Below are 24,435 nucleotides of genomic sequence, written 5' to 3' on the forward strand. Positions count from 1 at the left end.
CCCTCCTCCAGGTCACAGGGGGTTAGGACTGCAATTCCTAGCTTTGGTGTTTCCTCCCCTGCAGCCCCACTGACAATACTGAGGAACACCCAGCCAGCCAGGGAGAGGCCCAGAGAGACCCAGGCAGCAGAATCCTGGCTGACTCAGGGCGTGGTTTGATTGCTGACTGCTGAGACATGGGTGGTTTCACAGAACGCTTTGTTCTTCCCACCCCAGTGTTGCTGGAGTTCCTCCAAGCCCTCTTCTCAAGACAGTGTTCCATCTTCTCTGCCCTAACCCTGCACCACCCCATCTCACTGCTGCCAGCTTCTCTCTACCCCAAGGGTCTGGATGCTATTCAGGTGGGCATCCCTACATTTCTGTCACTTCCTCTGTACAAATCAAGGCTTGGGGGACAGTAGAGAGGTGCTATCCTGGGCCTCAGGAGTCTGTGGTTTAGACCTCGTTTTTCTACTCATTATGTGACACTGGGGAAACCATTTACCTTTCCTGGGCTTCAGTCTGCACATCAGTTAAGTCAGCGCTCTAAAACCCTGGAGTCTTGGGATTCCCTCCCTCTAGGAGGGGCGTGGAGAACAGGAACAGCAGCAGGAGGCCCTTCTGTCTCCTGTTGCATCTGCCTTCCACTCCCTTTCCCCAAGGCATACTCTGTTATCTCAGCTCTGGTCCCCAACCCATTTTCTTATGCTTTTGACCCCAGTGTCTTCTTTCAAACATGACAGTGAGTTTAGAAGACCTTCAGCGCATCCCTTTCTCTTAACTCCTGGGTTATAAACTAGATGCTAGGTTTGGACTCCTTTCCCTGTCTCAGAGAGGCTCTGAGAGGGCAAGGCCTCTGTCACCACAGGGGCTGGAGCTCCAATTCTGGCTCTGACACTGATCTGCCTTGGGACTTTGGACCCATACCTTCAACTCTCTGAAATTCTGCATATTTACATTGAAAGTTGAGGAAGTAGGTCCCTATGGCTGCGGCCACTCAGAAGGCTCAGGTGGGAGGATCCCTTCAGCCCAAGGGTTCAAGGCGGCAGTGAGCTATAATCGTGCGGGTGAACAGCCACTTGTTCTCCAGCCAGAGTGGCACAGTTAGACCCCACCTCTAAAAATATAAAAATATAAATAAAATGGAGGGAATAATGAAGTATCTCATAGTATTGTGAGGATCAAAGGGGGTAAAATGAAACAGGAGCATCAAGGGGGAGGTGACGAGGTTCTTCCCCTCCACCCTCTCCCCACCCCAGCCTGCTCAGAGTGGGAAAGAGAGGCAGATAGGGCTCTGGGAGGAAGGGGCCACCTCCCCTACGCCTTCCAGGTCGATGTATGCAGGCTTGGTCCTGGTCCCCCACCTGGGACATGAATGAGCAACTGATAAGTATCCCCCTGCTGGACAGTTTCCAGGGCCAGCCCTGTGCTAGGCATGTGGGCCCCTACGGATGAAACTTGCTCAAGGAATTCCATCCTGCATGATTCAGTATGGAATGACGAGGGATGGGATGGAGTTAATCCAGGATTTTCCACAGTGTCCAGTCTTAGTAGATGCTCCATCAGTTCTTCATCAGCTGTTGAATTAATGTCTCTAGAAGAGGTGAGGACTAAGGCAGGTGATTTAATCTGCTATAACAAGAAAATGCAGTGACCTCAGGACAATTTCATAACACAGAATCCAAACAGCTCCCTCACCAGGTAGATTCCAAAAACACTAAGCTTCTTTAGGGTTTAACTACTTTGATAGATGCATTTCTCGATTCATTCATTCAATGGATCATCAACAGTGATTCTTACTGAGCATTTATTTTGAGCCAGGTTCTGGGAATATAGCAGCAAACAAACAAGACAAAAACCCTACTGCCTTGGAACTGTTTTTTTTTTTTAGATAGATTTTTGTTCTTTTGCCCAGGCTGGAGTAGAGAGTGGTGCAATCGCAGCTCACTGCAACCCCCATCCCCCGGGTTCAAGTGATTCTTCTGCCTCAGCACCCCAAGTAGCTGGGATTACAGGCATGCGTTACCATGCCCAGCTCATTTTTGTAATTTTAGTAGAGAGGGAGTTCCACCATGTTAGCCAGGCTGGTCTCGAACTCCTGACCTCAGGTGATCCACTCGCGTTGGCCTCCCAGAGTGTGAGGATTATAGGCATGAGCCACTGCGCCTGGTCTCTTTTGGAACTTGTATTCGGGTGGAGAGAAAAAAAAATCAATAAATAAAATTATGCAGAGAATTAAACCAGTGGGGTGAGTGATAGCAAATGACTGATTACTGTAGTCTGAGGCCAAGGCAGGGCCTCTGTGGAGATGACACTGAGGCTGAGATTGGAATGACATAAAGGAGTCAGCCATGAGGGACAAGGGAATAATATTCCAAGCAGAGGGAGCAGCTACTGCAAAGGCCCTGAGTTTGGAATGAGCTTGGGAGTTGGAAAACAAGGCTGGAGTGGCTACAGGAGGGAAAGAGGAGGAGTGGTATGGGCTGGACTATGTAGACTCTGTATATTACTTTAGGAGGCGGGGTTTTACCCAGATTAAGATGGGAAGCTGAGAGAGAGTTCTGAGCAGGAGGGCAGGATCATCTGTTTTACTCCTGAAGAAGCGAACCTGAACTGCAGTGAACAAGAGTAGCGGCAGGAAGACCAGGCTGTAGAAGTCCAGGGAGAGATGGTGGTCGCTTGGACTAGCACATGAAACAAACCTGGTAGACAGGCACTTTATAAGTATTTATTGAATGAATGAATGTCCTTGATCTGACCACTTATCTCATACTTAAACAGTAACAAAAATCTGTAGACTATCTTAGGTAGGAGTAAGAGAAGGGGTCAGAAAACAATTCAGAGTTTGGTTTCGTTTTTTTTTTTTTTTGAGACAGGCTCTCACTCTATCCACCCAGTCCGGAGTGCAGTGGCATGATCATAGCTCACTTAGCCTTGACCTTCTGGGCTCAAGTGATCCTCCCACACCTCAGTCTCCTCAGTAGCTGGAACCACGGGCATGCATCACTACACTTGGCTAATTTTTAAATTTTTTTGTAGAGATGAGGTCTCCCCATGTTGCCCATGCTGGTTTTGAACTCCTGGGCTCAAGTGATCTGGCTGCCCCAGCCTCCCAAAGTGCTAGGATTACAGGTATGTGCCACTGTGCCTAGCCTCAATTTAGAATTTTCAAATAGACACATATAAATGATGGATGGCCAGGCTTGGTGGCTCATGCTTGTAATCTCAGCATTTTGGGAGGCCAAGGCAGGCAGATCACTTGAGGTCAGGAGCTCAAGATCAGCCTGGCCAACACGGTGAAACTTCATCTCTACTAAAATTACCGAAACTGCCGGGTGTGGTAATGCGTACTTGTAATTCCAGCTACTAGGGAGGCTGAGATTGGAGAATCACTTGAACTTGAGAGGCGGAGGTTGCAGTGAGCTGAGATGGCAACACTCTCCAGCCTGGGTGACAGAGAGAGACTCTGTCTCTCAAAAAAAAAAAAAAAAAAAAAAGGCTGGGTGCAGTAGCTTACCCCTGTAATCCCAGCACTTTGAAAGGCCGAGGCAGGTGGACCACCTGAGGTCAGAAGTTTGAGAGAAGCCTGGCCAACATGGCAAAACCCTGTCTCTACTAAAAATACAAAAATTAGCTGGGCATGGTGGTGTGTGCCTGCAATCCCAGCTGCTCAGGAGGCTGAGGCAGGAGAATCACTTGAACCCAGGAGATGGAGGTTGCAGTGAGCCAAGATTGCACCACTGCACTCCCTGCACTCCCGCTTGGGTGACAAGAGTGAAACTCCGTCTCAAAAAAAAAAAGAAATGATGGAAGCAAATACGTTAAACTTGTCTGAAGAGGAATTTAGGCCAGGCTTGGAGATAGGTAGGAGGATACAGTCTAGTAAAGTGATTCTTAACTTTTTGGGGTCATTCTTCTTTAGAAAAAGGTACTTGGTACATGTATAAAATTGAGTCTGGGGCCAGGCTCTGGCAACAGAGCAGAAGGGCCACTCTGAAGACAATCTATCTGAGTCGATTTGAAAGAGCCTACTGGAAGGCAGAGGGAGAAGGGAGGCAGTGCTTGCGGAGCCCTTCCAGGGCCTTTCCCTGTGATCTGGCAGGAACCAAAAAAAAGCACAGGGCCTGTGTGGGTCTGAGGCTGGTGGGCAGCCTTAGAGGTTCTGGGGATGGAGCCATCTGTGACTCAGTGTGAAGTCCCACAGGCCTGGGGCTTTGCTGACTGTGCTGTCTCACGCTGTGGGGACACTGGAAAATGTCACAGTGACCCAGGCCTCCCTATCTCTCCTCTCAGGCTTCCCTCCCTGTTTGCTCAAGGGTCAGGGCATATGAGAAGTGTTCGAACTTTCATGCTGGCTCATGGGCTCTGTGTGGGTGATGACGGTGCACACATGTATATATGTGTATGTGGAATGGGAATGCATTTTTGGTGAAATTGAGCAGATGTTGGTTTTTTCCTTCTTTGCCTTACCCTGGCTACATGGCTGTTTGGACTCACAACCTGACAACGCCACTTGCCTACTGCTCCATTCTCTAACCTCTGAGTCTCATTCTTCTATATCTCGTTCCTACTTCCCCTCTGCCACGTCCCTGCTAAACACCTGCGTCATGGTGACTACAGGTCACCATGCCAAGCACAGGAGGCTCCTTCGGTGTCTCCCAGGTAACCCAGGGCCATGGTCCCTGCAGCCCCAGGCTGGCTCTCTAGTCCTGTGGTCCGAGACCCAGACTTCAGAGGTAAGAGTAAGGAGGAACCAGATACTACAGGCCTGCAAACTCAGCCTGGCAGACCCAGACAGTGAGAGACTCAGAAAGGCTGCCACCCTAGTTGGCATGAATCAGTGAAAACCACTGCCCTTGAGCTGGTTCTAGCAGGAGGGTCTGCCTGCTTGTTCTGGAGCTTTCTTATTTCAAAGCGTACTCTCATGCTTCTTTCACCACCTGACTGGTGAGAGATCAATCCATTAACAGAAATTGAGTGCCCACTGTGTACCTAATAGAAGACAGTCTCTAAGTTCATGAGAGCCAGTTAGGAGGAGAGAGCTAAAGCACAGGAAAGAGGAAATGACAAAAGCGTAGAAAGCAAAGCCTCTGGGATGATACAAGAACCAAATGCTGCAGCAGTTCAGGGAAAGGGGAGATCCCGGAGGGCAGGGGTGTTGTCGAGGTGAGATTTAATGCATTCCCACTAAACGTCCATATTAGGCAGGAGGAGCACAAGTTTTATATGACTTTTTGTGGGCAAGAGGCCTGCTAGGAGAGAGGAAACAGAACTACAGGGAGCCAGGATTCGAGAAAAAAAGTCCCAGCTAATCTGCCTGCCTGCCTACCCGCTACCCCTTTTAAAGGTCTTACATATTTTTTTTCATAAGAAAGTTTCTAACAAGAAGTCATCTGTCTTGAACTGAAACACCGACAACATACATGAGATCTGGTACCCCATAAAATTCCTTGTTCAGTGCCTTGTCTTATCCTGTATCAACTCAAAAAGAAACTGTTTTTGTTGTTGTTGTTGATTTTGTTGCAGAAACTGTTTTTTTTTTGAGACGGAGTCTTGCTCTGTCATCCAGGCTCGAGTGCAGTGGTGCGATCTTGGCTCACTGCATTACTGCAAAAACTCTGCTTCCAGGGTTCAAACAATTCTGCCTTAGCCTACCAAGTAACTAGGACTACAGATGTGCACCACCATGCCCAGCTAATTTTTGTATTTTTATTAGAGATGGGGTTTCACCATGATGGCCAGGCTGGTCTTGAACTCCTGACCTCGGTGATCCGCCCATCTCAGCCTCCCAAAGTGCTGGGATTACAGGCGTGAGCCACCGTGCCTGGGCCGGAACTGTTTTGTGAGCCTCACAAATGGAGATAGGAATGGGGGCAGGCCATCTGAATTAGGTGGCCAACACTGGCTGAAGCTCAAAGAGAAAGAGAGGGAGATCTCGTGCCAGGAAAAGCAAGGAGCTTGAGGGCAGTTGAGAAAGCCAGCCCCCTGCCTGTCCTGTCCCCATGGCCCACCCAGCTCCCAGAGGCCCCTGGCTTCTGCTAAGTGGAACATACGGGTGTCCGCCTGGGGACCTCCTGATCTAGCCATCCTTAAGCCCGTCCTGGAGTCCTTCAGTCTAACTCTCTGCAGCATTTCAAGCTAAATCACACCAGATACCTTGCATCAGAGTGAAAGAGCTCTACAAACAGAAAAGACTCAAATACCCCTGGCTTGCAGAAAAGGCTATGGAAGAACCCCAGTCACTGGATTCTATCTTCTAAATATCTTTTTTACCTTCTCTGCCTCCAAAGGCAGCTTCACAAATGTGTACCTTCATGGGTTCCTCCTCTGCGGCTCTCACCCAGAACTCTGCCTAACTCAATAAATGCCGGGATTTAAAGTTAAGTATTGTCCAGGTGGCTTTTTCCCACACAGAGGCCCTTGTTCAAATGAAATCTAACATTAAATCCCAGATGTGGTATATAAAACACATCTGAGTGGGCCAGTTGGTGGAAGCAGGTGGGGAGCTGCAGAGACAGTCTTGAGCATCTCCTGCTCTTGCATTAGAGCTCTTTCCAGAGCATTTCAAAGCCTGAAGTTAGAGCAGGGAAAGGAGGAAGGCAGAGCCTTGCCTGGAATCTGGCCCATACATTTTTTTTTTTTAAATCCTAGCTGCAAATTTCAATCCCTTACTCTTAAGTCCTGGAAATGTCATTTCTTCCATTCCTTTCTGCAGGCTCCATGATTGGTACAGAGTGGGGAGGGAGGGACAGAGAGGATCCTGCTGCTGGGGCTCGCTTAAGTCCATACTTCTAAGGGCTGAGGGTGCTTCAGACATTGCAGGGAGAGAGCTGTTAACATGCTGTGAGTTTCATGCTTCCCTATGCGGCGTGAAGCATGTGCAGGAGATTCCAGCAGGCAAAATAGGGAATAAGAAATCCATTCTCAGGAGGGCCAGCTAAGCACGGTATTATTTTCTCCAAGCTTTCTAGAATCATGAACGATTTCAAATCTAGACCTAAAGCCAACCATGCAAAAGGGTATGTTAGGGTGAGGAAGTCTGAACGACTGCATTTAATGCTTGCCTCTTCTGCAGGTTCCAGAAAGTGCCCCTAGGGACCAATAACAAGCTGTTAAGGAGCACTGGAGACCCTAGGATAGCTGTGCTGCGTTCTGAAGAAGCAGGACAGAACCCAGACAGTTCATTCTGTTCCCACAGCAGATAAAGTTCTCCTTTGGCCCTCTCCATTTCCACTGTCAATCTCTCCAAGGCCTAAGGAATACTTTGTCCTGGATCACAGTGACTTGTGGCCTCTGAGTGCCTTTCCCGATTTCCTGGTACTTTCACTTCCTGGAATGCCACAGTCTGACTTCATCAGTGCCAGAGGCATGTCTCAGTAGATCCCCCTGAACACCTCATAGGTTTGAAACCTTGAAGTCACCTCACACTTTCCCTTCTCTCCTACCTCCCATAGCAGCAGTCCCCCTGTTGAGATTACCCAACCCCCAACCAGCACTCCCACACATCAGTCCTCTCCTCTCCATCCCATCCCCACCGAGAGCAGCTGGGAAGGACTGTCGCTGTCCAGCCCCCAGCTGATTTCCCTGCCCCGCAATCTCCCTCACTCAGCCCCAGCCCTGGCCCCTCTCACACACGGCTGCCAGAGACTCTGAAAACATGTTTCTGGTAACATCGGTCTCCTCTGAGTGCCTTCGCACCTCATTCCTGCTTTAAACCCTCTCCAGGTTCCCATCACCTGCAGGAGGTCGGCGGATTAGCACTGAGTCATCCCACAAGCGGGTACCCCTGCCTTGCTCAGTTCATTTCCTGCTTCTCTTCCTTGCCTGGCCTGAGCCTGTGTTCTGACCACAAAAATCCACTCACTGCTGTCCAATCAGCATCTGGGTTCTCCCGAACTACAGGCTTTGGCTCCAACTGCTCTTTCTGCATTGACTGTTCTGCTCTCATTTGTGTCACATCTCTCCCTTCCCTTGCGCCCACTCCACTCTCCAGACCCTTTCCAGAGAGACCCCACAGAACGCATCTCCTACTTCCCCAAGCTCCTCCGGCAGGCTGCTAGGAGATAGTCAGAGCAGAGCTCTGTCTGAATCCAGCCCTCACTGACAGGTGAGATCTCAGAGGTGTGGAGCTCTCATGTTGTATTTCTTTCTTCGGAGGAATACTGAGAATTAACTTTAATTTTTTCATTGTAATTTTAACTTCTCAAAAAAGACATTAAATATTAACACAACTTAATAAATAATATTATCTTACTGTGGCATTTAGTCAACCACTGATTTGGGGACAAAAGAAACAACATGTGCTTTAAAGGTAGTCAAGATTCCATGGTAATTAACTTGGAACACCAAAGAGTAAAACATCAGCAGTGTATTCCACAAAATCCTTGTATGCTGAAGGAATGTGAAGTTACCGCCAGTGCTTCATATCCTTGAGAGATGGTAAAACAAGACAACATTGTTCTTTTTTTTTTGAGAAGAAGTCTTGCTCTGTCATCCAGGCTGGAGTGCAGTGGCACAATCTCGACTCACTGCAACCTATGCCTCCTGAGTTCAAGCGATTCTCTTGCCTCAGCCTCCTGAGTAACTGGGATTACAGGTGCCTCCACCATACCCCAAATTACAGCTAAGTTTTGCATTTTTAGTAGAGACAGGGTTTCACCATGTTGGCCAGGCTGGTCTTGAATTCTAACTGCAAGTGATTCACCTGCCTCGGCCTCCCAAAGTGCTGGGGTTACAGGTGTGAGCCACTGCGCCTGGCCTAAAACAAGACAATATTGTTCTGATGCATCAGTTGCCTAACTTCTGATTAAAGCAAAAAATCAGGGTGATTTTCAGTCCTCAGCTACTTTTCAGTCTAAAGAAAAAGATATTTTATGCTTAAGAAAATCAAGTAGGGTGTGGTCCAGAATCTACTGAGGATTATATTCCAACAAATGTTTACAGAGTACTCGTTGGGCATTCTGCGTGTCCTAAGCAAAAGCTGCAATTGGAAAAAGGAATAAATTGCCAGTTGCAGATTTCAGCTATTGGGGAAGTCTGTAGATTGGGGGCTGAGGGGAACCTGCTTGCTTATCACTTGCGGCTCCTTCCAAATGCTGTCCTGCTGAGAGGAAAAGCTGATCTCAGCGAAACCTGCCCTGGTGTGCTATCACTGAGAGATTATTCAAAAACCAGCTTCTTCCATACAGGCAAATAAATGCACAGAGACCATCATGACTGAGGATTCAGCTCCTGGAGGGTTCACCCGTCTGGGGAGGCCTTCAGGGAACACAGTGCTGTGTCCTGCCTTGGCAAGCAGCCACAGTAACTGATGAGGGGCCTTGCATCAGTTACAAAGGATCTCTGGCCTCCTCTTCTCTCATTCTGCTGTTAAGGTGAACTTCTTTGCTTAGCTTTGATCTCTTGCCTCAAAATGATGTTCTTGCTTCTCATTGGGATGATTGATCCAGAGATCTTTCCTGACACCCAGCCCCAAGTCCAGAGAGCCCAAGTCCACTAAAGCAGGCACCCTCCCAGATGGCTGCTTGTCCAGAGGTGTGACCTTGCTTCTACTCCATCTGCCCCGTCTCTTCCATCCAGCAGCCCATTCTCTACCCACAGCCTGAGTTCCTTTTTGCTTTTGTAGCATTTGCTATTACGTGCACATGACCCCGAACCTGGGGTTGTAACTGCCTACACTGTGGCTCTGACCTCAGAACTACCCATCTAGACTGCTCTTCCTTCCACTCCCCTCCTGCCTCCTGGGTTCATGTCATTGTCAAATGAGCAGCCAGGGCACAAAGTAGAGAGACTTAACTTACACATAATCATCAGTCACTTTCTGTCACATATGAAATCTCACACAGGAACAAAATGATGGTTTTGTGATTCTTGAGTTATGGAACCACAGAGATCACAGAGATGGCCTTATTTAAAACGGATGGCAATGTAACTAGCAAAAGATCTAACAGTTTATTAAATTTCTACCTTTAACAATATTTTTTCTTTAGGATGTTCTAGAGTAGGGGTCAGCAAACTATGGCTAGCATACCCAACCTGGAAAGCTGCCTTTCTTCTTTTTTAAGGAAAATTTTACTGGAACACAGTCATGCCCATTTGTTTACCTATTATTTGTGGCTTTCCCACTAAAATGGCAGAGTTGAGACAGAGACCAAATGACCAAGAATGCCTAAAACACTATCTGGCTCATTACGGAAAAGCGTGCCAACCCCTGTCCCACAGCAATAAGGCAATGCGAAAGGATAAGAACAAGGTACCTGTTGACTGGCAGGTATTTTCTTGCGACATGGCAGTTGTCACAATTTCCGTGGCTGCGTCTCTAACAGCTTGCTCCTCACTCTGCAGAAGGGTAAGGACACACTTCCAGAGAGCAAGTGTATCCTGCAACTCTAAGAAGACCAAAAGGAATCTGAATTATGTAGAATGCAATTAACAGGCAGGTGCAAATACTGCTTCAAATCCCTGGTGGAAGAGAGGAGCACTGAATGAGGTACAGCTATTCCTTTTTTTCCGGGTATAAGAAGAGAGAATGTTAGACAAACATTGGCAAAGAGAGGAGTCTAAGGGGCAGATTTGAAATGTTTTTTTTTGGGAGTGAGGAGGTAGGCTTTCTGGAGGCAACCAGCCCTAGGCAAGGCCTCCAGAAGGTGCTACCCAGCTGAGAAAGACCCTGTGCCCTGCTCTCCTAGGTGAGTCCCAATTCTCTAGAAGAAAGCTTTATGCATGAGGCTGCTTTGTAGAAACTAGCCCAGTGCTGATTCAAGTGTCTGAGCCTATAAATCCTCAAAGTGAAGCATCAATCAAGATTATGCTTTGGTGGAAAGAATAAAAAAAGAGAGGCTGGGCGCAGTGGCTCACGCCTGTAATCCCAGCACTTTGGGAGGCTGAGGTGGATAGATGACGAGGCCAAGAGATCAAGACAATCCTGGCCAACATAGTGAAACCCCATCTCTACTAAAAATACAAAAATTAGTCGGGCATGGTGGTGTGCCCCTTCAGTCCCAGCTACTCAGGAGGCTGAGGCAGGAGAATCACTTGAACCGGAGGCAGAGGCTGCAGTGAGCCGAGATTGCACCACTGCACTCCAGCCTGGTGACAGAGCGAGACTCCATTTCAAAAACAAAAACAAATCCCAGAATCATCCACGACAAACGCAGCAGCTTGTGTCCATGTATGTCAGGGGTCCACTGTCTGACTGCCATTACTCCTGGACACTGATCTGTTTATTCAGCCTGTGCTAGGTGCTGCTGTGGACAATCAACAAGAAAAGATAATATCTTCTCCTGAGCAACCAAAAGGAATATAAAGTCAAAAACACAAAACAATGAGTTATCAAGAACAAAACTACGTGGCTGTGACTCACAACAGGAAAGATGAGAGTGGCCTGCTGTAACTGACACAGACTTCATGATGAAAGTCAGAGGTGAGCATGGCCTCCCAGAAGGGGTCCCTCTGGTCCAGGCGGGGTGGGCCTGGCCTGTGGAGGGTCGTCAGTAGAGGGCTATGGAAGACCACCATGCAGCATCCCCATCCTTTCAATGGGGAAACCACACTGCCCTAAGAACTTTCCTTTGTCTATCTTCTCCCTCATCTGTACATGGAGAACCTGGTTTCAGAGTCACTGATGCTTTAGTCATACCAATAAGAACAGTGGCTTCATTTGGGGTTTCGTTCTCTTCTTTTCCTTAAAGAGCTGGCTTTAAATTTTACTCAGCCTTTCAGTCTCCATCCTTTCTAGTTGTTCTGTAGGGTTTAATACCTTTCTTTCTTAATATTTTCCTCTTTTAATATGGTCATTTATATCCTTCCCTCTTTAGTTCATTTCAATTTTTCTTTTTCCTTAAATGACTTTGCTGTGCCCTTGACTTTTCTCATGTACTTTTTTTTTTTTTTTTATGAGACGGAATTTCACCCTTGTTGCCCAGGCAATGGCACAATCTCTGCCCACCACAACCTCCGCCTCCTGGGTTCAAGTGATTCTCCTGCCTCAGCCTCTGGAGTAGCTGGGATTACAAGCATGTCCCACCATGCCCAGCTAATTTTGTATTGTTAGTAGAGACAGGGTTTCTCCATGTTGGTCAGGCTGGTGTCAAACTCCCAACCTCAGGTGATCCACCCGCCTCAGCTTCCCAAAGTGCTGGGATTACAGGCGTGAGCCACTATGCCCGGCCTCTCATGCACTTTTTATGTCTTTTGCTCCTACCTACTCAGTACCTTTTTTTATTGAGATGAGGTCTCACCAAGCTGCCAAGGCTGGAGTGCAGGGGTGCAATGGCTCACTGCAGGCTTGACCTCCTGGGCTCAAGCAATTCTCCTGCCTCAGCCTCCCAAGGAGCTTGAACTACAGGTCTGTGCCATTACATCTAGCTAATTTCTTTTTTCTTTTTTTTGTAGATATGAGATCTTGCTATGTTACCCAAGCTGGTCTTGAACTACTGGGCTCAAACAATGCTCCTGCTTTGTCCTCCCAAAGTGCTAGGATTATAGGCATGAATTGCTGCATCTATTTTTCGTGTTCTTGTAGGCACAGGACCCAATTTCACATAGGAATTCCAGGTTATTCCATACACATTTTACCTGTTATGAGCTAGGGTTCAAGTAGGTAAAGTCACCTAGAAAATGTTCTGCAAAATGGTATTAACCTTACTGGAGAGACTTGACTAAAGTTTGTCATCTTTTGCTCTTATTCCTTTGAGTCTAATGATTAAATTGCAATCACACAGCCCCTTCTCAATATCCTTCTGGCTTTAAGAAAAATGTCTGGAAGTCACTAAGAAGAAAAAAGTTAAAACAGTATTGAAGAAAACGTTGTCTCCCAGAGAAATATAGGGACACGAGACACTTTATTGGTCTGAACTACAACATTTAAAATTTGAATTTTACATCTCACTATCTAAAAACAGTTCTTTCCTTTAGTCTGTAAATCCTTTCTCCACAACTATATTGAATGCTCCTTGGAGGCAGTGACCATGTCTGATTCTTGAGGGCCGAGTATGGAAGAGGTACACAAAAACAGAATTCCACTAATAGGTGAGAAAAGAATCATACCATGTTAATATGGGATTCAACATGGCAGGAGAGGGCAAGGTTGGGGTTGAAGCATAGCTTTAGAACCTGGGTTTTCCTTTTATTAAACCCTATGCTTAAAAACAAAGCAAAACATAAGTTAACACAATTTAAAAATTTTTAAAAAGAACTATGCTTTTCAATTCCTTAGGATTTTCTCAAGCTTGGTATTCTTACATATCATTGACACGCTGCCCATTCCTATTACTCTTGACACACAGGTAGCAGTGAGGAGAGACATGGAGGTGTAGAACATGCTGGAAACCAGCTAAGATCTGTACATCCATTTAATTTCAAAATATTTCCACCATTACATCCCTAAGATACTGGTATGGTTTGGATTTGTGTCCCCGCCCAAATTTCAGTTCAAATTGGAGGAGTGGATGGTGGGAGGTGAATGAATCATGAAGGCAGATTTCTCCCTTGCTGTTCTCATGATAGTGAGTGAGTTCTCACAAGATCTGATGGTTTAAAAGTGTGTGGCACTTCTCCCTGCTCTCTGACTCTCCTGCTCCACCATGGGAAGATGTGCCTTGCTTCTCCTTTGCCTTCTGCCATGACTCTAAGTTTCCTGAGGCCTCCCAGCCATGCTTCCTGTTGTGCCTATGGAACTGTGAGCCAATTAAACCTCTCTTCTTCATGAATTATCCAGTCTCAGGTAGTTCTATATGGGAGTGTGAGAATGGACTACTATGGAAAATTGGAACTGGAAGTGGAGCACTGCTATAAAGACATTTCCACCTGAAAATGTGGAAGTGACTTTGGAACTGGGTAAGGGGCAGAGGTTGGAACAGTTTAAAGGGCTCAGAAAAAGACAGGAAGATGTGGAAAAGTTTAGAACTTCCTAGAGACTTGTTGAATGGTTTTGACCAAAATGCTGATAGTGATAGGCAATGAAGTCCAGGCTGAGGTTCTCTTGGAGATGAGAAGCTTATTGGGAACTGAAGCAAAGGTCACTCTTGCTATGCTTTAGCAAAGAGACTGGTGGTATTTTGCCCCTGCCCTAGAGATCTGTGGAACGCTGAACTTGAGAGAGATGATTGAGGATATCTGGCAGAAGTTTATAAGCAGCAAAGCATTCAAGATGTGACCTGGCTGTTTCTAAAAGTGTACAATGATATGCATGAACAAAGAGATTATCCGAAACTAGAACTTATATTTAACAGGGAAGCAGAGCATAAAAATTTGAAAAATTTGCAGCCTGGCCATGTGTTACAAAAGAAAAACCCATTTTCTGGGAAGAAATTCAAGCCTGCTGTAGAAATTTGCATAAATAAAGAGGAGCCGAAGCTGGGTGCAGTGGCTCATGCCTATAATTTCAGCACTTTGGGAGGCCAAAATGGGTGAATTACTTGAGGTCAGGAGTTCAAGACCAGCCTAGCCAACATGGTGAAACCCCATCTCTTAAAAATACAAAAATTAGCCAGGTGTGGTAGTGGGCACCTGTAATCTCAGCTACTTGGGAGGCAGGAGAATCGCTCAAACCTGGGGGACAGAGGTTGCAGTGAGCCAAGATTGTGCCATTGCACTCCAGCGTGGGCAACAAGAGTAAAACTCCATCCAAAAAAAAAATGGCTGGGTGCTGTGGCTCATGCCTGTAATCCCAGCAATTTGGGGGGCCGAGGCAGGCAGATTACGAAGTCAGGAGATCAAGACCATCCTGGCCAACATGGTGAAACCCCATCTCTACTAAAATACAAAAAAAAAAAAAAAAATTAGCTGGGCATAGTGGCACATGCCTGTAGTCCCAGCTACTCAGGAGGCTGAGGCAGGGGAACTGCTTGAACCCGGGTGGTGGAGGTTGTAGTGAGCCAAGATTGAGTCACTTCACTTCAGCTTGGCAACAGAGCAAGACTTCACCTCAAAAAGAAAATAAAAAATAAAAAAAATTTTAAAAAGGCCAGATGCGGTGGCTCACACCTATAATCCCAGCACTTTGGGAGGCCGATGCAGGTGGATCATGAGGTAAGGAGTTCGAGAACAGCCTGACCAACATGGTAAAACCCTGTCTCCACTAAAAATACAAAACTCAGCCAGGTGTGGTGGTGCATGCCTGTAATCCCAGCTACTGAGGAGGCTGAGCGAAACAATCGCTTGAACCTTGGAGGCAGAGACTGCAGTAAGCCAAGATCACACTCTAGCCTGGGTGACAGAGCGAGACTCTATCTCAAAAAAAAAAAAAAAAAAAAAGAGCCAAATGTTAATAGCCAAGGGGATGGGGAAAATGTCTCCAGGGCATTTCAGAGACCTTCACAGCAACCCCTCCCATCACAGGCCCAGAGGCCTAGGAGTAAAAAATGATTTCTTAGGCCAGGCCCAGAGCCTGGTGGCTTTGTGCAAAATTGGGACATGGCATCCTGTGTCCCAGCTGCTCCAGCTCCAGCTGTGGCTAAAAGGGGCCAAGGTACAGCTTGGGTCATTGCTTCAGGGGGTGCATGCCCCAAGCCTTGGTGTTCCATGTGGTGTTGGGCCTGTGGGTGTGCAAAAGGCAAGAGCTGAGGTTTGGAAACTTCCACCTAAACTTCAGAGGGATATATCAAAATATCTGGATAACCAGGCAGAAGTCTGCTGCAGGAGCGGAGCCCTAATGGAGAACCTGTATTTGGTCAGTAGAGATGGGAAATGTGGGGTTAGAGCCCCCACATAGAGTCCCCACTGGGGCACTACCTCGTGGAGCTGTGAGAAGAGGGCCACAGTTCTCCAGACTCCAGAATTTTAGATCCACCTTCAGTTTGCACTGTGTGCCTGGAAAAGCCACAGGCACTCAACACCAGCCTGTGAAAGCAGCCACAGGGGCTGTACCCTGTAGAGCCACAGAGGCAGAGCTGCACAAGGCCTTGGGAGCCCACCCTTTGCATCAGCATGCCCTGGATGAGAGACATGGAGTCAAGGGAGATTATTTTAAAGCTTTAAGATTTAGTGACTGCCCTGCTGGGTTCTGAACTTGCATGGGTCCTGTAGCACCTTTGTTTTGGCCAATCTCTCCCATTTGGAATGAGGGCATTTACCCAACACCTGTACCCCCACTGTATCTTGGAAGTAGTTAACTTGTTTTTAATTTTACAGGCTCATGGAATGATGGCATTTACCCAATACTTGTACCCCCATTGTATCTTGGAAGTAGCTAACTTGTTTTTGATTTTATAGGCTCATGGGTGGAAGGGATGTACCTTGTCTCAGATGAGACTTTGGACTGTGGACTTTTGAGTTGATGCTGAAATAAGTCGAGACTGGGGGACTGTTAAGAAGGGATAATTGTATTTTGCAATGCGAGAAGGACATGAGATTCTGGTGGGGCCTGGGATGAAATTATATGGTCTGGATTTGTGTTTCTGTCCAAATCTCATGTTGAATTGGAGGAGGGGCCTGGTAGGAGGTGACTGGATCACATAGGCAGATTTCCCCCTTGCTGTTCTCATGACAGCGAGTTCTCATGAGGTCTAATGGTTTTAAAGTGTGTGGCACTTTCTCCTGCTCTCTCTCTCTCTCACACACTCACTCTCTCTCTCTCTCCTGCCATCATGTGAAGAAGGTATCTGCTTCCCCTTTGCCTTCTGCCATGAATGTAAGTTTCCTAGGGCCTCCCAGCCATGCTTCCTGTTAAGATTACGGAACTGTGAGTCAGTTAAACCTCTTTTTTTCATAAATTAACCAGTCACAGGTAGTTCTTTATAGCAGTGTGAGAACAGACTAATACAGATACCTTTAACTTAAAACCAAAATCATTGAATGCAACTAGCAGGTTATCCAGTCACTTTAGCCAGATGCCTAGAAATCATTCTTGAATTTTCCTTTTATCTCAACCTCAACACCACCAACTCCTATTGATTCTACTTCCTAAATTTCTTTTGAGCCCATCCTCTCTTCCTTGCTGCCACAGATTCACACTTGCCCATTCATTTCTCACCTAGATTATTCCAACAGGCCTCCCAGAAGAGGAGACAGAATGAGTCTTGACAAATAGAAGTCAGTCAAGCAGTGTGGTTTGTTTAGTTTAGAGAACTGTTCCCTACTGATGACACATAGGGCCTGTGTCAGGGAGTGGTAGATGATAAGGCAGGAGCGGGGACCAGGGACAGAACAGAAAGGGCCTTATGAGTTGTGCTAAAGGGTGTTTAGGCTTTATACTGAAAGCAGTGGGAACCCACTCAAAGGTTTTTAAATAGTGGCCTGAAATTATCAGACTTGCATTTCAGAAAGAGGCTCTTTGTGGAGAAAAGTTTAGGGGGTAAGACTGAAAAACAAGAGGCTGGTTAAGAGTATGTTAGTGGGTCAGGCACAGTGGCTCACACCTGTAATCCCAGGACTTTGGGAGGCTGAGGTGGGTGGATCACTTGAAGTTATTCAGGAGTTTGATACCAGCCTGGCCAATATGGTGAAAACCCACCTCTACTAAAAATACAAAAATTCGCTGGGCATGGTGACGGCTGCCTGTAGTCCCAGCTACTCGGGAGGCTGAGGCAGGAGAACTGCTTGAATCCAGGAGGTGGAGGTTGCAGTGAGCCAAGATTGTGCCACTGCATTCCAGCCTGGGTGACAAGAGAAAAACTCCATCTCACAAAAAACAGAGTGTGTTCATGAAAATGATTAGAACATGAACTAAGATGGCAGGAATATATATGAAAGACATAAAGGCAGGGTGCAAGCTGCCATCTTTCACCTTCCCTTCTTTTTAGGTGAGAATATCTATTCATATTTTAAGTGAGTTTGGTAAAACAGACTCTCCTCTCAGCACACTTACCAAGAATAGGACGGGGGTTGGTGAGGAAAAGTGGTGCAGTGCTGGTGAGGACTTCAACAGCGGCCAGCCTAGACTCTGTAGGGAGATGGTCTTCACAGGACAAGATGACCAGCTGAACCCACTGTTTCAGCTCAGCAGATATCGATTCCCTGTTCTAAAACACAGAATGGACCTATCAGTAGTTCAGAAGAGACAACCAAGGGCTGACCTACATCAAACTGGGGCTGCAGATTCGCTCTTAGCTCCGTGAGAAGAAAGCTTTTCTATTCCAACTAGAGAGAAATATGCCCAAGGAAGAAAATCTGACTTGTCTTTTGGTACTAGGGAGTCACAAAAACTAGACGGCAAGTTCCTTTAGTCTTTTTCTTTCTTTCTTTTTTTGAGACAAGGTCTTGCTCTGTTGCCCAGGCTGGAGTGTTGTGATACTTGGCTCACTGCAACCTCTGCCTCCTGGGTTCAAGCGATCTGCCTCAGCCTCCTGAGTAGCTGGGAGTAAAGGTGTGTGCCACCACACCTAGCTAGTTTTTATATATTTAGTAGAGACAGGGTTTCACTACGTTAGTCAGGCTGGTCTTGAACTCCTGGCCTCAAGTGATCTGCCCGCCTTGGCCTCCCAAAGTGTTGGGATTACAGGTGTGAGCCACTGCACCTGGCCTTCCTTTAGTCTTTTTGGATGCAAATCAGGTTATGAGAACACTGGCATACTTGATAGCTCTGGTAAAGACCAAACTTGTGGGGAAAACCATCCAGCAAATAATAACTTGTTGTCACCAATAACCAGATACTCCTCCTGTAGCAACAGAACCCCAGATTTTTGGCTGGGCCCAAGGGCACCCAGCTAGAGACTACATGTCCCAGTCTCTGACATTTGGGAGTAACATGTGATTAAGTTCTGAAGACTGGGATGACACTAGAAGTAGTAGTATCTGTGCACTTTCAAGTCATGCCTTAGAAAATGGCCATGATCTTTATTTCCTGGGTTTCCCCTTCCTGCTAGCTAAACAAGGATAAGATGGTGGAAGCTGGGGACCTAAGATAGAAGCTATGTGTTTAGGACAGCAGAACAGCAAAGTATGAGAACCTGGTGGCTCAACACTGTCAAGCTACATTTGCTTTGGACAGCTTCTATCTGATTTAAGCCACAGTATTTATGAGCTTCTGTTACAACATTTAAAGCAGCATCACAGGCTGGGCACAGTGGCTCATGGCTGTAATCCCAGCACTTTTGAGGCCGAGGCAGTTAGATTACTTGAGGTCAGGAGTTCAAGACCAGCCTGGCCAATACGATGAAACCATGTCCCTATGAATATACAAAAATTAGCTGGACATGGTGGCTCATGCCTTTAATCCCTGCTATTCAGAAAGCTGAGGTAGCGGAATCGCTTGAACCCGGGAGGCAGAGGTAGCAGTGAGCTGAGATCATGCCACTGCACTGTAGCCTGGGAGAGAGAGCAAGACGAAGGAGGGAAGGCAGGGGAGAGGAGGGAAGGGGAGAGGAGGAGAGGGGAGGGGTAGACGGGGAGGGGAGGAGTGACTTTAAGAACATATAATAAGTGGTTAGAAACAGCTTTGGATAAGAATAATGCCTTGGCAGTCTTGTTAGGCTGCCTGGTGACTTCTGTCTTAAAATTTGGTGGGTTTTTTTTGTTTGTTTGTTTTTGAGATGGAGTCTTGCTCTGTTGCCCAGGCTGGAGTGCAGTGGCACGATCTTGGCCCACTCTAACCTCCACCTCCTGGGTTTAAGCGACTCTCCTGCCTCAGCCTCCTGAGTAGCTAGGATTATAAGCACGTGCCACCATGCCTGGCTAATTTTTGTAATTTTTAGTAGAGATGGGGTTTCGTCATGTTGGCTAGGCTGGTCTCGAACTTCTGACCTCAGGGTGATCTGCCCACCTTGGCCTCCCAAAGTGCTGGGATTATAGACATGAGCCACTGTGCTTGGCCCTGGTGTTTTTTTTTGTTTTGTTTTGTTTTTTTTGAGACAGGGTCTCATTCTGTCGCTCAGGCTGGAGTGCAGTAGTGTGATCTCTTGGATCACTACAACCTCCGCCTCCTGGGTTCAAGTGATTCTCCTGCCTCAGCCTCTGGAGTAGCTGGGATTACAGGCACCCGCTACCATGCACGGCTAATTTTTGTATTTCTTGGTAGAGATGGAGTTTCACTGCTGGTCAGGCTAGTCTTGAACTCCTGACCTCAGAGTGATCCACCCACCTCAGCCTGCCAAAGGGTTGGGATTACAGGCATGAGCCACCGTGACCGGCCGGTGCTTTTCTTTCCCCTCTGGGCTATAGTTTTTTAGCAAATCATCTCCGTTCCTGTACTCTCTCCACCCCACCTGACTTTTTTTTTGGGCTTTTTGTATCTCCTAGTGACCTCCTAGGTTTGGCTCCTTGTCCTGCCTTTGAATGACAGATCCAAGGAAATTGGGCCTGTTTGTTAATTTCTACCCTCGGTTTTATCTCTGCCCAGCCTCATGCTCTCTGAACTTCACAATCTCCTCTATGAAATCTTCTTCAGCCTCCTAACTCTCACTCCCTCCAGTGGGTTCCCACGGCCCTGGCACATCTTCCTGCTAGAGCATAGAATGTAATTATCTAATGTTCTCTTTCTTTCATTAGACTGTATCTCTAGTCTCTGCTCATCTTTATATTTCAGTACCTATACATCAGTGCTAGGTTTATTGTAAGGGCTCTGGATTCACAGTGTTATGCCATCACCATCAGTGTGGCTGTGTGGAATCCAGATCTTCAGGTGATTTTCCTGTGGTATTGGCTGCTTTCTACTTGTGATTCTACGATGGTGCTATCTTTCTTGTATGTAATTAAGTGGCATGTATTTGTCTTAAGACATCTTCCCAGGAAGGTTGTTTTTCTTTTGTTCTACTTCACTAACAAAGGACATGTAAAACAGGTGGGGTGCATCTGGGCCTCCATCCGGAGCCAGCTGGGCCATGTTCTGCGGGAACATTTAAGCCTTAGTGATGTATTTTCATTTTTAGTTCATTAGGTTGCAAATATTTTTGGAAGTGACATGTTTATTCCTCTTTAAATAAAGAGTCTAGCTACAGAAATAGGGAAAAAAACAAGGGATTTGAGGATAAGTGTTTTAAGGGGAAGGTCCTGTTACCCCTAGGGACTCTTAATTAAAAAAAAAAAGCCTAAAACAGGCCAGGCACAGTGGCTCATGTCTGTAATCCCAGCACTTTGGGAGGCCAATGCGGGTGGATCACCTTAGGTCAGCAGTTCGAGACTAGCCTGGCCAACATGGTGAAATCTGTCTCTACTAAAAATACAAAAAATTAGCCAGGTGTGGTGGCAGGCACCTGTAATCCCAGCTACTCGGGAGGCTGAGGCAGGAGAATTGCTTGAACCTGGGAGGCAGAGATTGCAGTAGGCCAAGATCACGCCACTGCACTCCAGCCTAGGCGACAAGAGCAGGACTTCATCTCAAAAAAAAAAAAAAAAAAAAAAAGAAAAAAAAAAGCCTAAAACAAAAGAAAAGAAAGGTGGTGTTCAAAGACGTCTTCCCGAGTTATACTTGAAGTGAAAAAGCAGCACGAACAATATTTTTGTAGATGTTACATATACATGTCACAGAGGTTCTGCCTGCTGAGACAGTTTACTTCTACTGACACCTTCCGAGTAAATGAGAACACAAAAACCCAGGTCCCAGAACAAGAACAGAACCAGCCTTACCTCCACACATGTCTGCATATGGTGGGAAATGATTTTAGAGGCAAGTCTCAGAGCTACACTCTGTATTTCAGATCTAGAAAAATAAACAAACAAAAAAATCACACAAAATTACAATCAGACATATCTCATACATTGGTGTGTGTGTGTTTTGTTTTTGTTTTTGTTTTTTTTTGAGACAGAGTCTTGCTCTGTCGCCCAGGCTGGAGTGCAGTGGTGCAATATTGGCTCACTGCAACCTCCGCCTCATAGTTCAAGCGATTCTCCTGCCTCAGCCTCCTGAGTAGCTGGGATTACAGGCGAGCACCACCACGCCTGGCTAATTTTTGTATTTTTAGTAGAGACTGGTTTCACCATGTTGGTCAGGCTAGTCTCAAACTCCTGATCTCATGATCCACCTGCCTTGGCCTCCCAAAGTGCTGGGATTACAGGCATGAGCCACTGCACCTGGCCCATACACTGGTTTTTGCAGACAGTGTGTAACCTATGCAGATGTGAACACTGGAAATCTCTACCTCCCGGTTACAAAAATGCCTCTGGAAGCAATTACCTTTGGTTATTAATGTGAATCACTGATATCACTCTATTGCTTGAGTTTAGAACTCTTAGGCTGAGGCTTAGAAGAAAATACAGGACCTGAGACCTGAGGCAAGGATTGTGAGCAAGTTCATTACACAATGACTGACGAGACCAGACACCCTACCAGGCTACATGTGAGGCACTGGGGGCAAACCTTTCATTGGAAGCAATATCCATCGTCCAGATCAAGAACTCCTTTGGGGTCAGATGGACACAGTGCTTCGTCTGGGGAAGCCACTCACTAGGGTTCATGCAGTGGAGAATTTTCAGTATCTGTTAAGTCAAATCCATGAAAAAAAAAAGAGAAATAAATACTCAGGGAAAAGTCTCCAGATGTTAAATAATAGTTTTATCAACAACGGGTCTATCTTTCAAAAGGCCCTCACTGACTTATTTCCCCCATAATACCTTTGGGAGACTGAGGCAGGGTGAATGACTAACCAGAGGACCTCTAGTGATGGGACAGGAGCCAGATGCCCTGAGTCCTAGGCCCCTGCCCTTTCCTGGATTATGCTTTCCAGGTGGCCATCAGCCCTGAAATTGCCATGTCAGCAAAGACTACCTCTGACACTCTCTACAGTGAATTTTTAATGATCTGTTTCCTAAACATCCCAAAGTGGTTTGCTCTGTCTTTGGTTAATCTCTGCCATCAATACCCCTATTATCAAAAGCTTTTCTTGGTGCCCTAGGTATGACGCCGTGCAAACCATGATACAAAGAGAATCTTTATCCACTGGATGCCGAATCTACTTCCTATTGCCCCAGAGAGCACAAACCCAATCTTGCCTCCATGACCCCACCATTCCAGTGGCTCATAAAAGAATGTGGGGAGTGGAAAGGGGCAGTCAGTACATCAGAGGCCTTACCTTGTAGAAGCATTCTGGGTGACTCTCCTTCATGGCCAATAATAAGAATTTCTCTCCCATGTTGCACAGCAAGGGTGGCAGTTCCTTCTCTCCGAGTCCAGAGGCTGCCGACAAGAACTTTTCCAAGAGAGCTTCCAGTGTCAATAAGCGCACTTCAGGGAAGGTAGATTCTAACAGCTGAGAGAAAGAGATGGGGGCGTCCCTCGCCCGCTCTCCACTCTCGGCTGCTGTGGCCCACACTGCAGCAATGGCTAATCTGGTGAGGCTCTGGAGGTACTGGGGCAGGCCTGGCACCTTGAAGGCACTGGGAAATCCTGTTATCAACTCTGATGCTGAGATAATCCCTCTGACTTCCTCCCAGAAGCCAAGATTCTCCAGAACTAAGAAGCAGAAAAAGCAAAGAGAAAGAGATAATCTTTTTTTTTTTTTTCTTGAGACGGAGTTTCACTCATGTTACCCAGGCTGGAGTGCAATGGCGCGATCTCGGCTCACCGCAACCTCCGCCTCCTGGGTTTAGGCAATTCTCCTGCCTCAGCCTCCTGAGTAGCTGGGATTACAGGCACGCGCCACCATGCCCAGCTAATTTTTTGTACTTTTAGTAGAGACGGGGTTTCACCATGTTGACCAGGATGGTCTCGATCTCTTGACCTCGTGATCCACCCGCCTTGGCCTCCCAAAGTACTGGGATTACAGGCTTGAGCCACCGCGCCCGGCCTAATCACTTTAACTTTCTACAAAAGGGTATGAAAGAATGAAACACTGAAGACACTGGGTGAGACTGGCAGATGTCCTCCATAAGCACATTTCAAACAATGTCGTCAGTGACTAGCCCACTAAGGTTCAGACTTCTAGTCCACGACAATTTCTATTTAGGTAATGTATCATTTTTCCAACAGGGGGACAAAGGCATTACTATTAGAAGTTGCTTTTCCGGCACCCGTCCTCAACATTCAATAAATATGAACTCAGTGACCTCTCGTCACATCTAGTATAAACTTCCTTTAGGTGCTCAGCTCCCCTCTGTAACACCTCTTCCCAGAAGCTCTTGGTTGAACCCTATAGTACCTTGGAGCTCATGAGACAGCTTATTCCATTGTTAGTAGATCTAACTGTCAAAAAGCTCTTCTTGTGTTTCTACTCATTGCCCTTATGCTACATTTCAAGGCTCCCAATGATCACTCTTTAGGCATTTGATTACAATTCTTGTGTCCCCTCTGTCTTCTCCAGGTGAAACAGGCCTACGTCCTTCCCCAGATGATGGGGTCACCATCTCTCATTATTCTAGCTGCTTTCCTCTGAACATGCCACACCCTCTCTTAAAAAATGGCCAATAGGTAATGAACATGAAATAATCCTGTCGCTGTCCCTCAGATGACCCAGAAATGGTTGGTGATTGTTGAGCAGGAGGAAGGGGTCAGTGGGAGGTGCTGGGTGCTTAGGTGCAGTAATGTGCATCCATTCCAGAAAAAAAAAAATAGAAAAAAAAAAGGCCCCCAGGCTGGATCACAACTCT

The 24,435-nt window shown here is 46.7% G+C and overlaps 1 protein-coding gene across 6 annotated transcripts in view; it reads right to left on the reverse strand.

The window, feature by feature from the left end:
* THADA (THADA armadillo repeat containing) overlaps positions 1-24,435 on the reverse strand; it is a 362,400-nt gene that overhangs the window by 38,907 nt on the left and 299,058 nt on the right. For 5 of the 6 annotated variants that reach the window (XM_032239424.1, XM_032239426.1, XM_032239425.1 and 2 more), the window contains 5 exons: positions 22,923-23,302; positions 22,211-22,329; positions 21,481-21,553; positions 17,786-17,939; positions 10,236-10,367 (listed from right to left, as the gene is read on the reverse strand). In XM_032239424.1, coding sequence (XP_032095315.1) covers positions 10,236-10,367; positions 17,786-17,939; positions 21,481-21,553; positions 22,211-22,329; positions 22,923-23,302 — 858 coding nt within the window. The remainder of the gene's footprint in view (positions 1-10,235; positions 10,368-17,785; positions 17,940-21,480; positions 21,554-22,210; positions 22,330-22,922; positions 23,303-24,435) is intronic. The other variant, XM_032239429.1, reaches the window with a different exon arrangement.

This window comes from Sapajus apella, unplaced genomic scaffold, assembly GCF_009761245.1.
Source record: "Sapajus apella isolate SASKATOON/1434 unplaced genomic scaffold, GSC_monkey_1.0 scaffold44, whole genome shotgun sequence".
Taxonomy (NCBI): domain Eukaryota; kingdom Metazoa; phylum Chordata; class Mammalia; order Primates; family Cebidae; genus Sapajus; species Sapajus apella.